Source organism: Elephantulus edwardii, unplaced genomic scaffold (genome assembly GCF_000299155.1).
Source record: "Elephantulus edwardii isolate Elephantulus edwardi_28Jun2011 unplaced genomic scaffold, EleEdw1.0 scaffold00233, whole genome shotgun sequence".
Lineage (NCBI taxonomy): Eukaryota > Metazoa > Chordata > Mammalia > Macroscelidea > Macroscelididae > Elephantulus > Elephantulus edwardii.
The window spans coordinates 1,866,497-1,882,701 of record NW_006399983.1 but is presented as its reverse complement, the minus strand read 5'-3'; the positions used below and the strand labels follow the sequence as shown (position 1 = coordinate 1,882,701).

Genomic DNA, 16,205 nt, shown 5'->3' with positions numbered 1-16,205 from the left:
GTGAAGTGTCTGTTCCTATCTTGTGCCCATTTTTCAATTGGATTATTTACCTTTATCTTGTTGTGGTGCTCAAGTATTTTATAAATTCTAGATATAAGTCCCTTCTGATGTCATTACCAAATATTTTTTCCTAGTCTGTGGTTTCCCTTTTTACCCTGTTGGAGAAGTGTTTGGGTTGCATAGGGATTTGATCCTTAGAAGGTCCCATTCATCTGTTTTATCTTATCCTGCTTGTAGGTTTTTCAGGATACTTGGAAGGCTGTTTATGTTGTAGATTAGGACTTCTAGAGTTCTTCCAAGCTTTTCTTTAATGAAGATTATAGTCCTTGGTTTTAGTCCTAGGTTTATGTGCAGGGTCACTGTGACGGAGTAGGATGCTGCTTAATGGCAGTGTGTTTGATGTTTGGAGAGATTACTATTATAAAGAAAAAGTAAGAATCCAAGTTCATTCTTTCTGTTTTATCACTTCAATTCTCTTTCAACACAGATTCCTCCCTTGAATCTTCTCCATTCATTCATTCACTGGAGGGGGGGGGGGAACTTTTACTGAGCATGTTCATATTACTCTGCCGTGTGTAAAACATTTAGTTTTAAATAAAATATATCTCATTGTGACTTTCTTTTGGGATAAATGGTGAAACACACACACACACACACACACACACACACACACACACAATCCCTCTCTCTTGTTTCCTGTACTGTGGATTCAGAAGGCACTCCAACATCAAATTAAGCTGTGAAATTCCAGGTACAAAAAAGGTATTGTATGCATATTCCTTTTGTGAAAGCTTCTTAGGATTGTTAATATGCTACTATTTATAGTTAACTGCAAAGAATAAGGAACAGATGTTGTATTATTTCCTAAAGTCATTTAACCATAGAGTCATTTATTTCAGTTTTCCTCAGAATCAGCATTCTGTTGCCTTTACTTGAGGTGATGCTGTGTATGGAAATCCTATTATTACAGCATGCTCTTTCCCTGTCCACAGATTCATTTTGACTAGTACAGGTCATCCTCTGGGAATGCTCCACCTACATGAGACTTTGCCCACAGGAGGACTGAATATTCAGAACAGCTCTCAAACACCAGGAAAAACTTAAGCAGATGAAACTGCATTGCTGTAAATGACTCTCACTTCTACATGTCCCTATGTAGTAAAAAATAACTTACATTTCAACAAAGACGTCTAGAAACAATTTAAGACTTGTCACAAAAGCCAGTGATATTCCGTTGGTCCCTAAAGCTTACTTTTTGTTTGTTTTTCTGGGTTCCCCCAATATTAAGCTTGTTTACATTTTCTCTAACCTGGTCTAATTTTGTAATTCTTTCAAGTGGATGATTTTTTTTTTTTGTTATTAGCTCCCTTCAAGTCAATTCTGACTATTAGCTGTGCAGAGCAGCACTGCTCCTCAGAGTTCACCCTGTTCTGTGTGAGCTTTGGGATAGATCACCAGGCCGGGCTTCTGAGGGACCACTGAGTGGCTTTGAACTGCCAACCCCTTGACTGGTAGTTAAGTGTTTAACTATTTGTTTCATGCCACCAAAGGTCTAGAATAATAAAACTCAGACTAGTAGAAGGAAGTACTGGCCTTGAGGGTGAGGTTATACAAACAAAACACTCAGACATAAAAATTCACAGTGATTTAGAAGCAAGTAGTGCAGAGCCAAACCCACTTAGAACCTAATGTCCCTGATGACTTCACCACATCACCTCCTGGAGTCCCTGAGGGTTTAAGAAAAAGTAAAATTTTATTCAAGATACTAGATTAAACAAAGCAAGACAATGTGCAGTTAAGTTTTAGGAAGTTCCCCTTGTACAACATTTTTTTATCTAAAAAAATTCAGACTGGACTTGTTAACTGGTCAATTTTACGTTTTCTGGACATTTCTGAGGAGTACACCAGTCTGTAAGAGAGCTGGATGAAGAAGTGAGGTGTAGAGGATCTATTGATCATCCTTGCTTGTCCTTTCTTCCTGTAACTGCCCTTCACTGACCTCATCTCGTAACTCCGCCCCAGTGCCTCTCAGCCCCAGACTCTCTAAGTCTCCAAGATCTGTGTCCAACGTCAAAATCCCTCCGCAGCTGACTTGGCATTGTGTGGCCTCCGCTAGTCATTTATCCAAGTGGTTTAACAAGAGTGAAAGATCAGGACTACGACGCATTTACATCTAATGAGTAAATGGTGATCCCTCGATTATAGCCAAGTTGGAGTGCTGGGCTAGCAGATTTGGGAGCATAAAAAGAGCTGAGGGGCCGCGCTCCTGACACAGTTGTGACCGCAGCACTCAAGGTAAGTGCTCCCCAGAGTCCACTTTTTGTGTTCCAGGTAGCTATGATTGCACCTGATCGAGTGACCCATTAAGGAGGGAAGCTGGCAAAGTAGCCTTTACTGTGCACTTACTATTATGGTTAAGGTCGTATGTTAAGGACACAGTGGGAGACCAGATGAATAAGGCAAGAGACATGCCTTTCTAGAAATTCTTACTAAAGAAAAAGAGACAAGGATATCACTATCTCTATCTCTATCTCTATCTCTTTCTCTATCTCTCTATCATCTATCTCAATCTCTGTCTATATCTATCTATCTATCTATCTCATCTATAGCTATATATCTACAAATAACTATAATAAGACCAAAACCCTGAGGACAAAATTGAATTTGATGTAAGCATCCTTCTGATAGTTTCTGTTGATATTTAAGCATTCAGACAGCAGAGAGAGATTAATCAATCCATTCAGGTCAATGAGAGGTCTCTTGAGGGGGATTGCCATGAGAAACTCTTTTTACATGTTTATAGTTATTCTATTTATTTGTTTTCTCATGTTAAGATATCTGGGAGGAAGGATCTCTCCCAAATACTTCATTCATCTCAATGTCCGTCTCCATTGTCGTCTGGTCATTTTTGCCTGGTTTTGAGACTAGTCCAGGACACATCTGACAACTCATAGAGTGTTTTCATTCACAGGGCCTGTGGCTTTGGGAGACCTGAAGTGGGGTCTTTTATCTCAGATCACCATCTCCACAGGAGAACTGTTTTACCAGGTTGGAAGGAGCCTCAGAGACTTTTTAGTCCCTCCAAAAAGTCTCGATTTACAGGTGGCTAAGAGAACTGCTGAAATCAATCTTTGAACAAGGAAATCTCCACAGCTTCTTTGCACTTGAAATCTGACACAGGCTTTAAAAAAAATTACTCAGAATAAAACATGTATCGGTATAATTGTTTTCTGAGAAATTTGGACAATTTTAGGTTGTAATTAACGGAAGGAGGAAGGATTCTGACTAGGAAACCAATGTTGAAGCAAGCCCCAGCTCTCTACCCTGCCTAAATTGGTTTTCATAACATTTTCTTCTGGTTCCACAAAAGGAAGCCATCACATTGCTGTTGAGGAGAGACTAGCTCATGAAGACCAGGCGTCCCTCAGGGTCGACCTGTGCTCCCAAGGAGTCTCAAAAGCCAGGCCTTTTTTCCAAGGTTCCACTGGTTAGATATAAATTTCCATTAGGGGCCAGGTGCGTAACAATTTTTGCCACCATGCAGTCTTCCACAGAAGTACTGCATCATAAATGGGAAATCTGTTTAGGTTCAATTTGATGCTGAACTTTCCTTAGGTTTTCATAGTTTTTGAAATAGCCTGGCATGTCATAAACTCCAGGAGTTAAGAATCCTTAGTCCTAATTGAATTTTCAGCTGCTCTGACGTTATTGAAAGCCCTGTTAGCTCATTCAGTGGTAAGGAATTGATTGCACTGCCAACACAAAGGTATGTGGTTCAAATCCACCAGCTGCTCTGCAGAAGAAAGATGGGCAGTCTCCTATTGTGAAATTAACTGCTTCTGAAAACCCACTGGAGGGTCAGCTATGAGTCAGTCTGGCTCACTGGTACACCACAGCAACAATTGACTTTATTTATAGTCTCTGGAAGAATTCAGGGTTTTCCAAGACCCCTGAAAGAAGCCTTTGGCCCTATTTCACTTTTTTTTTCTTGTTGCCAAAAGAACTTGACCATAACTTGGAGCCTCTCCTTCTTGCATTCCGCACTGACTCTTAAAAGCCCCTTCCTCAATCTGAAGCAATCTCTTTAAATTCTCCTCACATTTCATTTAGACACTTGAATAATTCTTTTTACTCTCATCATTCCTTGTTCAAAGATTCATCTGAACACTTCTCTTAAATCTAAATGTTTCCATAGGGCAGAGATGGTGTTTTTGCTTCTTTTCACATCTCTTTTAAGCATCTGCCAGGGAAAACCAGCCTGCATTGTCTTCATTCAAATCACAAGTTGGGGTGAGGGGAGAGAGAATCTGGCATATGCTGTGTTTGTACAAAGTACTCAGAAAAGTGCTTATTGGATGCTGTCAATTACAAATTATTTAAAGACTTTAGCAGAAAGCAGATGCGAAGTGGCAAATTTCTTTCCCCCCTATCCTGTCCACTAGGCACCTGTTTAAATACAGATAAGCTAAGATTAGAACAATTGCAGTTTCTAAATTTGCTTAAGCTCTTTTTAGCTCATTTGGCCTTTGTTTTCTTGCTTGCTCTTTGGATTTCCTGAATCATCCACATGAAGACACTTCATTCCTGAAGCAAACAGGAGGTAAGAGTAATATTCATCACCATCTTGATTGAAATAGCTGTAATAAACACTGTTTTTCATGTTCTCCTTGTCACACACACAAGGAGCCGGAATTGATGGCATTGCCACATGCATAAGGAGCTAAAATTGATGAAGTTACAACCTATTATCTAAATATTTTGAAAGCATATTACACAAATCACAGGCTTTAATTCCTTTTTTCCCCCCAATAACTTCCCAAATTTTCTCACTTTTTTTGTACGGAAAGGCATAAAAATGTAGTGCAGAACCTTCTTTGACATTCACATTCCAGACCAATGTTGGCCTGGAATGATGCTCCTAGGATTGAAAAGCAGTCTTCACACAGAGGTTAACACTGCTGCTCCTTGTACAGAGTCTGCACCACTGAATTCACCCACCTCTGCCTTTAGTTACAGGTAATCCTACTTGAGTGAGGAAGGATTGATGCAAACCCTCCTTGGGGTAAATAGAAGAATAAGCAATATCTTTCTCTTTCTTCCAAAAATGTGTATTTATTAGTGATTATTTTTATGCATTAAGAGAAAAAAATCAAAATGTAATTGAATCATGACCACACTATTGCTGAGGAAAAAAAAACAGTGACTGAGAAATTCCCAGGAAAGAGATATTGTGGCACAGGGATGACACGGGATGAGCCAGGGAAGCACTTCTATTGCGCAGCTGGAGAAGAGGTGAGCTTGAGTGCTGTTACCTTAGAAGAGCTTTAAAGATGCGCACAGGGGGAGTGGTTGAAGGGACACTACTGTGCTTGTCAAGGTTTGAAGGTGAGAGGGGCCAATGGGGAAAAGTTTCATCAAGGGCTCTCCTGGAGATACAGCTGAGAGAATATCATGAGTCACATCAAGAAAGCTGAGTCAGATCTAACAAGGTAACATTTAACAGCCAAGACTTAATGGTTTTGCCCTTAAGTCCCCAAACACGGTTGCATAAATAGAGGGAGAAGATTTAACTTAGCAACCACATGCACGTGGAGGACGGAGTGGCTTTGTGTGACTGAGCTGTGAGTCAGCAGTGTAATGTGACGGCCAGTGGGTGATCATCACTTCGGGATCACGCCTAGGTCAAGAGAGGTGAGGGACTCACTCTGATAGAGGACGCCACGTGATGTGGATACCACGTTCTAAGAGAGACTAGCAGCCGAGAGTTCAAGGTAGGGTAAAGTAGGTTAAACACTGAATCGTGGAAGAAACAGATGAAGATGGAGCAGGGACTGTTTGTGTCGCAGAAGACCAAGCAGAGAAGAGCACAAGAGCAGTCATCAGCTGGGCAAAAAGTTGTCTTAGGAGAAGGTTTGAACTTGTGTTGTTGCCACTAAGAGAAGGACTGAAGATCGATCACCTTGAAATTACAAGGATGGAATGAAGTTAGTTCAAAATGAGAAAATCTTCCCCTGTCATATAAAAATGGAAAGTACTGCCCCTGAAGGTATTCAGATAGTCTGGGAAACACTTTTGCAAGATCGTTACTGAAAAAAAGTCAAGAATCAGTAGGTGGTAAAAGTATATGATGTGTGTTCTGTTCCATGATAAGGTTTGTAGGTAGAAGGACAAACATCTCTATCTGGAAACTAATAGAGTCTGGTCTTTCAAAGAAGTTTTAAAATATAGATCAACCATTAGTTATCATGGTCTTAACCAGACTTTAGTCTTTATCATATACCGTCACAAGTCTTGTAATACATATATAGCATCAATACTCTTAATTTACTTAATATTTTTATTTACATGCATTTATTTTTCCTATCTTTAAAAGGTGCTTTATATTTCTTTCCTCACTATGAAAGTATGATTATGAACTAACTACATCAACTAAGAAATCCTCATGGTCCATCTCAGAACTACTATCTCAGAATATGCATTCCAATAAGATTCCCAATTAAATTCACACATGCATTACAATTTGAGTAAACTAGTAATCAATTGCCATACAGACTATTCCTTCTCATGGAAGCCTCATGTATGTATTGTGGAGTATAGTTGCTCCATGGTGTTTTCATGCCTGGGATATTTTTGAAGTAAATTTCTGAGTTTTCTTTCATCAACCTTCATTTGCACCACGCAGGGCCTCCTAAACCTTAAGCACATAGCTTTACATCACCACAATAAATTAATATAACATACTCCCTAAACAGGATATTAATATTTAGTCAATTTAATTTTATTTGTATTTTTAACAAAATATTATCTCTGAAATTGGTATACATTTTATATAATCAATGAATGAAGAATAATAGTTTAATTAGTTGCATTTTTCTGTCTCTGTGGAATATGGGCAACTCCTCCCATGCAATTTACTGGCTCTGAAACCCCTCTGGAGGGTCGGCTATGAGTCAGTTCTGACTGGACAGCACATTATGACAACAACAACAACAACATGTAATAGAAAGTTATCTTTTGACCAGTGGCATCTTAAAATAATAATATAACCATTCAAATGAAGACATAGTTGCATATGATTTTACAACCAAGAGTGCTCTGTTACGGTTGTCGAAAAAGAAAAGAAAAGAAAATCAGTGATTCTCAAGCTTCATTCTTTTGAAGCAATTGTTCAAAGTCAGGCTCACCACTACCACTATCCCCCCTGCTCCAAAAAAGAAGAAGAAGAAAAAAATAGAAGAGAAGAAAGAAACACCAATGTCTCCATTTCTGGTACAGAATCTAGGATAGTACACTCAAATTATAGAGCAGTTTGTCTGATACAAAAAAGAAATTAAAAAATCTAATTTCCTGGTCCTAGTGTTTTGTTAGAGATGACTTAGATGTGTGTGGTCTTTCAGCAAGCGTCCTGGACGGCGCGAATGATCAAGTGCTCTTCTGATAGCTGAAAGTCGGTGATGCAAAAAACACAGTCAGAGGCACCTGGAAATGAGGGCAGGTGATCTGCTTTGAAAACATCACAGTCTTGAAATCCCAGTGGAGCAATTCTCTTCTGCACAGGTGCATCCACCATAAGTCAGAACTTACCTGTTGCCATCGAGTCGATTCTGACACAGTGATGCTGTAAGACACAATGTAACTGCCTGATAGGATTCCCAAGACTGTACAGATCTGTTTCATCTTCTAGAAGTCCAGAGGAACAAACCTGTTTAAGAAGAAGTGCAGCCAGACTGCTCCTTAGAAATGAAGATGGCACAACTTCATCTCACAGACCAAGGACATCTTCTCAAGAGGACCAGTCCCTAGAGATGTATTCTTGAAAGAGGGTCAGTGAAAAAACAAACAAACAAACAAAAACAAAACATCATTCATTGACGTTACTATTAAGTTAGAACTGACTCATCATTGACCATCCATTGGATTTCCAAGGCTGTAAATCCCACAGGAAAAGCTTTCTCTCCCTCAGAATGACTGGTGGATTTGAACTATCAGAAAGGTAACTATGCCACCGGTGTTCCCCAGTGAAAAGCAGCACGATCCTACAACAGAGCAATTGGCATCGTGGCTGCAACAATGGACTCAAACACCACAATTGTGTGGATGTTGTAGGGTTGAACAGGGCTTCCTTCTGGGGTTCAGAAGGTCTCTATGAGTTGGAAGTAACTTAAGGTTTCTTGATCATCTTTACAAAAACCAGACTACCACATCTTTCTCCCACTGAATGACTGGTGGGTTTGAACCACAAACCTTTTTGATTAGCGAAATTGCTTAACAACTACACCAGTACAGCTCGTCTAACTGTCCTAGCAGTCATTAGTGTCATACACGCATGCTAATAATACATTACAATAACTTTTTTAAAAAATGTAAAGACAAGCCTCACTTACGGATGACTTTAATCCATAGCTGTAAAATTAATAATTTTTACTCAATTGCTGCAGTATCTTTCATATTCTGTATGATGAATATATTTATGAGAAGTCCTCACAAACCACTCCCATTACAGATATCCAAAGGTGCATGCAAAAGTTTGCTATCTTGAGAAATGCACAGGTGAGGTTGTTTGAGTTGTAAGCTGAACTAGAGGTTTTATTAGAGAAGCATCATTTTTTGCGTAAAAGAATGATTAACAAACGTTATTCAGACGTGACAGACACATTCTTGAAAAGAAGCAAACAGTGCTTGTCACTTTGAGCAAAGCAACCGACAGTTTTTGTGACTAATGACAAATTTGTGCCTTAGAGCTTAAATAGGATTTCTGAAAGCTTGCATTTGCTACCATGAGCTTGACAGATTCCTAAAACTTTTTTAATTTCTTGTTAAGATTAGTGCTCATATCAGTGAATGTGATTTTTTTCTATTGTATTATTAAGAGTATCAACATGTGCAGGTTTTAATGACTCTGTGAACCAGTATTTTAAGATGGTCAAATATATGATGTTCCTAATTCGTGTAATGTTCAGAGCTTGAAAGAGATTGGACAAGTCCTGTTTCTTATCAGCCACCCCAGGCTTGGGGCTTGGAAGATCTGTGCTAAACTGCAGTGGGTCTTTTAAACAAATATACATTTATTCACAGGAGATCATATACTTGGAAGCAGGAGTGGCATCCACTTCCAAAGGAAAAAAAATAAAAAAGCTTGCCTCTAGAAACTCTACGAACTTGGAGAAAAAAATGAAAGTTTTGTGTTCAAGACTTTCATTCATAGGGTTGATATGGGTTGTCTATGACTCCACGGCACTAAACAACAACAACACATGAATAAGAGAGTCCATCAAAGTGCAAGACCAACTGCTGGATCTCGTTATAATAGAGTGCGTTGTTGATGGGTGATCCCACATTACCACTACCCTTTAAGAATCTGTCAAGTTTTAGAATAGCATCAAAGAAAAATATCTGTATTTATTTTAGATAGTTATTAAAACACTCCTTTTCCAATGACTTTATCTTACCTGGATCCACAACATTGGTACCAACAGTCAGGAAATTAGAAGATATATTGCACTGGGAAAGTCTGCAAAGACTTCTGCAAATTGTTGAGGAACAATGATGTTATTTTGAGGACGAAGGTGGGCCTGATTCAGGCCATTTTCTTTTCAATCCCTTGCTATACATCTGAGAGCTGAACAATGAATAAGGATGACAGAAGAAAAATCAGTGTCTTTGAGCTGTGGTATTGGAGAAGAGTACTGAATATTCCATGAACAAATATGTCTTCCAGAAAGTGCAGTTAGAATTCTTCTCGGAGGCAAAGATGATAAAGATTCGTCTCAGATACTTTGGGCACATAGCTAGGAGAGGGACATCATGCGTGGAAAGGTGAAGCGTCAGCGAAAGACAGGAAGACCTTCAACCAGATGGATTGACACAGTGACTTCAATGGGCTCAAATATGTTAGATATTGTGAGGATGGCACAGGATCAGACAGGGTTCAGACCTGTTATTCATAGGGTCACTATGAGTCATACTCAACTCCATGGCACCTAACAACAACTACCTTTTCCAAATTATGTTAACTTTTAAGAGCCTGGCTGTCCTATTTGTTCTTACCAAGTGACTACATAGCATCTGAACATAGAAGATAAGGCTGTCTTTTATTAAACCAGATATGACAGAGGTGTTTAGTAATGAAAAACAATGCCACTCTTCTTATTTTGTTTTTATGGAAAAAAATAATTTATCTTAAAAATTCATTTATATGTTGTTTATATGAACACTTAGTGGATTTAATTGTTATTTGAAGTGAATGAATATATTTTTAAATTTTTTTCAGTTTTAACTTCTAGTAGGACAAATATCAATAGAGATGACCAACGTAAATGAACTCACTGGGATCTCAATAATTTTTAGGATCGAAAAGGGTCCTTAGCCCACACAGTTTGAGAACAGCTGCTGTAGTAAAATCTTCTCATGTTGTGACACTAGGGAAAACCCTCAGAGAAAGCCAAGAGGAAAGCAGGTTTGTTTTAAACTTCCTTTATCCACAAGTGGTTGTTGTCATGTGCTCTCAAGTCAGAACCAACTCATAGCTGACCCTCCAGTGGCTTTTTTGAGGTAAATTACTTGGAAGGAGGTGGTCCGTCTCTCCCTCAGAGCAGATGGCAGATTTGAACCATGTGCCTTTGGGTTGGTAGCACGGCTTCATACCTGTTAGGCCACCAGGCTCCCATCACTTGCAGGTAGCAATATTGTTGTTGTGTACTATAGAGTTGGAACCGACCCATAGCTGACCCTCTGGTGGGTTTTCAGAGGTGCTAATCACATGGGAGGAGATTGCCCATCCTTCTCCCATGGAGCAGCAGCTGCTGGGCTCCAGCCGTGTGCCTTTAGGATTGCAACGCAGCTTCTTGCCAACCAGCGTGATGACCATAGGCCAGGACCCTTCTTTGTGGCTACAGTACTGGCTTCCAGTCTTTTTCTAGAAAAATATAGCCACAAATACACAGACTGGTCACACTGGCCGAATTCAAACTAAAATATATCTAAATAATGTGGAAGTGCACATGTCTTTTTCTGTAGAAATAAACCAAGTAGAACAGCTAATCTGTTATCATCAAGTCATTGACAATCTATGGCAGCCTGTGTGCTCAGAGAAGAACTGCGCCTCTTGAAACTCTCTGTGACTGATTTTTCATACGGGATAAGCAACTGAGTTTGTTCATGAGTGTTAGCACCCCCCAGGGCAACAGTTAATGTCAGAAATACCACGTGTCAGGCTGCTGACCAAAAGGGTGGTGGCTCAACTCCACTAGCTGCTCTGTGGGATAAAGTTGGGCAACTTCTTCTCATAAAAATGTGCAGCTCAAAAACCCAACAGAAGTTCACCATGCATTGCTGTCAGCTTGCTTTAAGACCAATAATTTATGACCCACTTGTGTGGGACATTTGGGTTTTTGTAGGTGTTTTAGTTTTTTGAGGTTGCTTTTTAACAAAATAACCCTTTAGCTCTCCCTCACTTTCCCACACTGAGCCCCCAGACCTGGCCTTGGTCGTGGGAGTGGGCTTAGCTGTCTCCTGGTGTTCCCGGCCCCCTGCAGCCATGAGTTCTGACGCGGAGATGGCTGTTTTTGGAGAAGCAGCTCCCTACCTCCGGAAGCCAGAGAAAGAACGCATTGAGGCTCAAAACCGCCCCTTTGATTCAAAGAAAGCCTGCTTTGCTGTGGACGATAAGGAAATGTATGTGAAAGGCATGATCCAGAGCAGAGAGAATGACAAAGTTACAGTCAAGACCCTTGATGACCGGGTGAGTGTTGTCATCAGAAGTCCTTGTTGGCCTGGGCATCCTTGTTTTCTTTTGAGTGAGATATTAGAAATCACATGTCAGGTAATAGATAGCTGAAGAGAAAGCCAAACACTGTGAACCCAAAGGCACATGGCTCAAATCCACCAGCTGCTTCATGGGAGAAAAGTGGGTAGACTTCCTATGTGAGTTACTGCCTCTGAAAACCTACTAGAGGGTTGGTCAGCTATGGTTTGGTTCTGATTCAATGATACTCAACAACAGCTTCTCAAGTCCATAGTGAAACACAGGTGGAAGGTGTGACTACGTACACCTTTAATCCAGCCTCTTCCCTTCCCTGAGGACTTGAACTTTGAGGAGTTTTGTAGTGTTTGATTTGGAGGAAAGGAGGTGCCGATGGAAGAAGTTAGGCTGCTTAACGAGATGGGGGCTGATTGCTGGGGTGGTGGTGGCTCAAGTAAGCACAGAACACTTGCTCTGCAGAGAAGGTTCTGGAGGTATTGCATTACTTAATTTACAGAAATACACTTGACTTTTTAGGCCAATGACTATTGGACACTCACCATAACTTGATGACAGTATTAGTCACTTTGCAAGTATGAGGAAAACTCACCATCTTCCTTCCCAAAGTCTATTACCTCATGTTGATATTAAGTTGTATATGGCAGATCTGAATCTTAGCTCAGAAATTCAGGCATGGAAGACAGAGTTTGCTGGTGTTTTGTTTTGTTTTTTATCCCCCAACCCTTAGAAAACTACCTAGAACAAAAGCATTTTTTAATTGAGATTTTTAATGAAAGTTTATAGAGAACTTGGTTGATGTTTTAAAAAATCTTTTCAAATTGACTGTAACCTCTGATTTCCAATCCCATTTTAATTATCTTTCTTCTTCAATTACCCTTGGGGCCTCTCCAGGGTTCTGCCATAGTTTTGGTGTCTGCAGAGCACTGCATGGAGATCTTGCTGCCACCCTGAATGGTCTTCTAGGAAGCAGGCCAAGTCCTGAAGCTCTAGGATACACAGACTTTTTCTGTCTCCTCTTTTGTTATTTTACACATTTCTCTCTAGTCTGAAGTGGTGGAGGATAAGGCTTCTTCGTACCCAGCTTCCTAAAAGTTTTGCTCTACACCCACAAATTCCCTTCCTGTAAACGTCTCAAAGCTCTTCTAAGACTTAGTGTTTTGGAAAATAAGTTCTTTCTATGCTCTGTTCTATTTTCTACTTTTCCTGAGAAATGACATGCATATATGCTTAAACTGGAAAGAAAGGAGAGGATAAAAGAGAAGAAAAATTAAGTAATGGTTTCAAAATATTATTCATCCATAGATCAAAATGCAAACCCAAATGCTTTAATTATTAGAGCAGAGGAATTTTATAAGGGGCTTAGAGAAATATTGTAGAAATAACAGTGGTCATGGAAGAGTGGCACTTAAGCTGATGTTGTTTGTAAGTTTCTAGGCATGATTTCAAGATGCTCTGATGGCCTCGTGGTAAGAAGTTGCACCTGAAGGAATGCAGTTCTAATCCATCCGCTGTTCCATGGAAGAAGGATGGGCAATCTCCTCCCACGTGATTTACTGCTTCTGAAAATGTGTTGGGGGGGTTAACTATGGGTTGGTCCCTACTCGGTGGCAAACAACCTCAACAACAGATATGCCAGTGTAGATATTCTAGAGAAAATTGCCTACATGTGCAGAGGTGTTAAAATGGAAATGCACAGAAAAATACTGCTTCTTTCAGCACTCCTGACCTCATCTAAACACAACAAATGAAGTCAAAACACATGTTGTCTGCCTTAGTTCCCTAATGCTCCTGTAGCACAAATATCACAAACTTTAAAAAAAAAATCACAAACTTTTAAGAACAGATTGGTTTTTTCCTCCTCACAATTCCAGATGTTGAAAGTTCAGATCATGGTCTTGGCTATGCCAGTTCTTTCCTTGGTGGTAGCCCTGACCATTTCATGGCTCCTTGGTGTTCTTTGACTTTTCTCAACTTGTAGATGATTCTCAAACCCTTTATTTTGCCCTGATGTGTGACTCTTTTCTTCTCGTTTTATAACTCAGAAGTGATTAGATTGAAGGCCCAGAGTGCTCTGTGAGAGCTTATTCACACAACAAAAGTAAAACCTAGTCCACACACAATTACATTCTCAGGTGCAAGAGTCAGAAATTCAACATATATCGAGGGACACAATTCAATCATAGCACTGACCTAAATCTCTCTTGACTACACTGAGGGCTGGAGGACTCCATAGCCTACACCACTCTAGGCCACCCCTAACATGTGTCACATTGACTGGGAAGCATTGACAGAATTTAGCACGTAGTTTGACCAAGCACTTACTGCTGAGTTGACTACCATCATGTTTAGAAGTAAATAATTTATCAGAAGTAAATCACCAAGCCTTCCTTCAAGCACACTTCTGGCTGCTAACCTCTCCATTAACAGCTAATTAATTTGGTAGTTGTAGTTTATCCATAATATAAGACTTGGGGATAGTTTTTATGGTCCATCTTTAGGCATGAAAATGATCCATAAAGTTATTATCCACATTGTTGTTGTTGTTGTATACCATTGAGTCAGAATCGACCCATAGCTGGCCTTCCTGTGGGTTTTCAGAGACAGTAAATCGCAAGGGAGGAGATTGTCCATCCTTCTCCATGGAACAGTTGGTGGATTCGAACCGTGTGCCTTTTATTTGTAGAGTATTGTAATTGTACCACATTAAGCTCACCACTTTATCACATCAGTAAAGTAGGGTCTAGATCATTGGTTTTCCCATTTTTCACGTACTCCTCTTCCCAACACACAGACAATCACTCTGAATAGTGACCAGGTGTTCCCCATGAACCCTCCCAAATTTGACAAGATCGAGGACATGGCCATGATGACCCACTTGCACGAGCCCGCCGTGCTGTACAACCTGAAAGAACGTTACGCGGCCTGGATGATCTACGTGAGCAAACCTACCAACTCCCTGGGGGGACAAGTCTTTCATTCCAACCCTCCAGTTGGGGCCAGTCATCCTTTATCTATGGTCCTTATTTCCTGCAGACCTACTCGGGCCTCTTCTGTGTCACTGTCAACCCCTACAAGTGGCTGCCGGTGTATAACCCTGAGGTGGTGGCTGCCTACCGAGGCAAAAAGCGCCAGGAGGCCCCGCCCCACATCTTCTCCATCTCTGACAATGCCTATCAGTTCATGCTGACTGGTGAGTGAGTTCTTTAAGACATAATTTGAAATCAGATCTTAGTTACTTATTCAGGTTCCATTTCTAACTTGTGCACCTCAAATATACCCACTACTTATTTGTCAGTAGAGACCTGAATGTTACTAGGATACTAAACAGGTTTCAGTGAAGTTTCCTAATGAAGACAGACTAGGAAGAAAGGCCTGGTAACCTTCTTAGAAAAATGAGCCAATGAAAGCCCAAAGGATCACAAAGGTCTGGTTTACCAGCCAATGATGGGGATGGTACAGAACTGTAGAGCATTTCATAGCCAGGTGCTGATGGTAACAACAATGGATCATAGTCTTTTCAATAATACAATGATCAAGATAAACTTAAGGGGATTCAGTTGATTTTATGATAGAAAACTAGTGGTGCACTATTTCCCCTGAGGAGCATGAGGGTATAGTCAATCTAATAACATGCTGTACTTGCACTAACAACACCCTTGTTTGGGTGAGTGGAAGACACAAGACGTCCCAAGGAAGCCTTCACATGGGCAAGCTTGGAAGAGAGACTGTGTCAGTAGTAGACTCAGGAAATGTGAAGTTGGAGACATAGGTACAGCATTGCTCTTTTGTCCGTCTGCTTCCTTAACCCCAGGCTCTCCTTTCTCCTACCTGACTTCCTAGTCTGACTTTCTAAAATGGCACAGTAATTAGGCCTATGCCACACCATCACACTGTCATACTGCATAACATTCCTGCCTATCCAACTTCCACCTCACTTGTTTTAACACAGATACATGAAACAGAACCAAATATCTGAGATCTGAAGGTGCTTAAAAAATACCTACTACTCTGTACCTCACACGTTAGCTATTCCTTCATGACATTCACAACTTTGGCGTTCTTGTGTTATACTTCTTCTCATTTAAGGGTAGGGTCAACACTGTAAACTAATGCTTAACTCCACAATAAAGGATTTATCTTTCACTGCTCCACAAATTGCTTGTCTGTCAGATACTCCTCTAAATCTGAACATTCAGATTAAGACAGACTAGGAAGAAGGATTGGCCACCCACTTCTGAAATAGCAGGCCTATGAAAACCCTACGCACAACAGACTAGGAAGAAGGATTGGCCACCCACTTCTGAAATAGCAGGCCTATGAAAACCCTATGCACAACAGAACACACGCAGACTAACAGAAAGGGCAACCTAGGTAGAACTATCAAGTATGGAAATACAAAGGAGGAGGAACAGTTATAAGCAGACCCTAGTGATTAGAACATGGA

At 40.3% G+C, this 16,205-nt stretch overlaps 1 protein-coding gene across 1 annotated transcript in view; it reads left to right on the top strand.

Annotated features, from left to right (window-relative positions):
• The first annotated feature begins 11,536 nt into the window (after nucleotides 1-11,536).
• The window catches only part of MYH13 (myosin, heavy chain 13, skeletal muscle), a 73,624-nt gene continuing 68,955 nt past the window's right edge, over nucleotides 11,537-16,205 (top strand). The window contains exons 1-3 of the mRNA XM_006898577.1: nucleotides 11,537-11,740; nucleotides 14,553-14,696; nucleotides 14,795-14,951. Of these exons, the coding sequence (XP_006898639.1) occupies nucleotides 11,537-11,740; nucleotides 14,553-14,696; nucleotides 14,795-14,951 (505 nt within the window). The remainder of the gene's footprint in view (nucleotides 11,741-14,552; nucleotides 14,697-14,794; nucleotides 14,952-16,205) is intronic.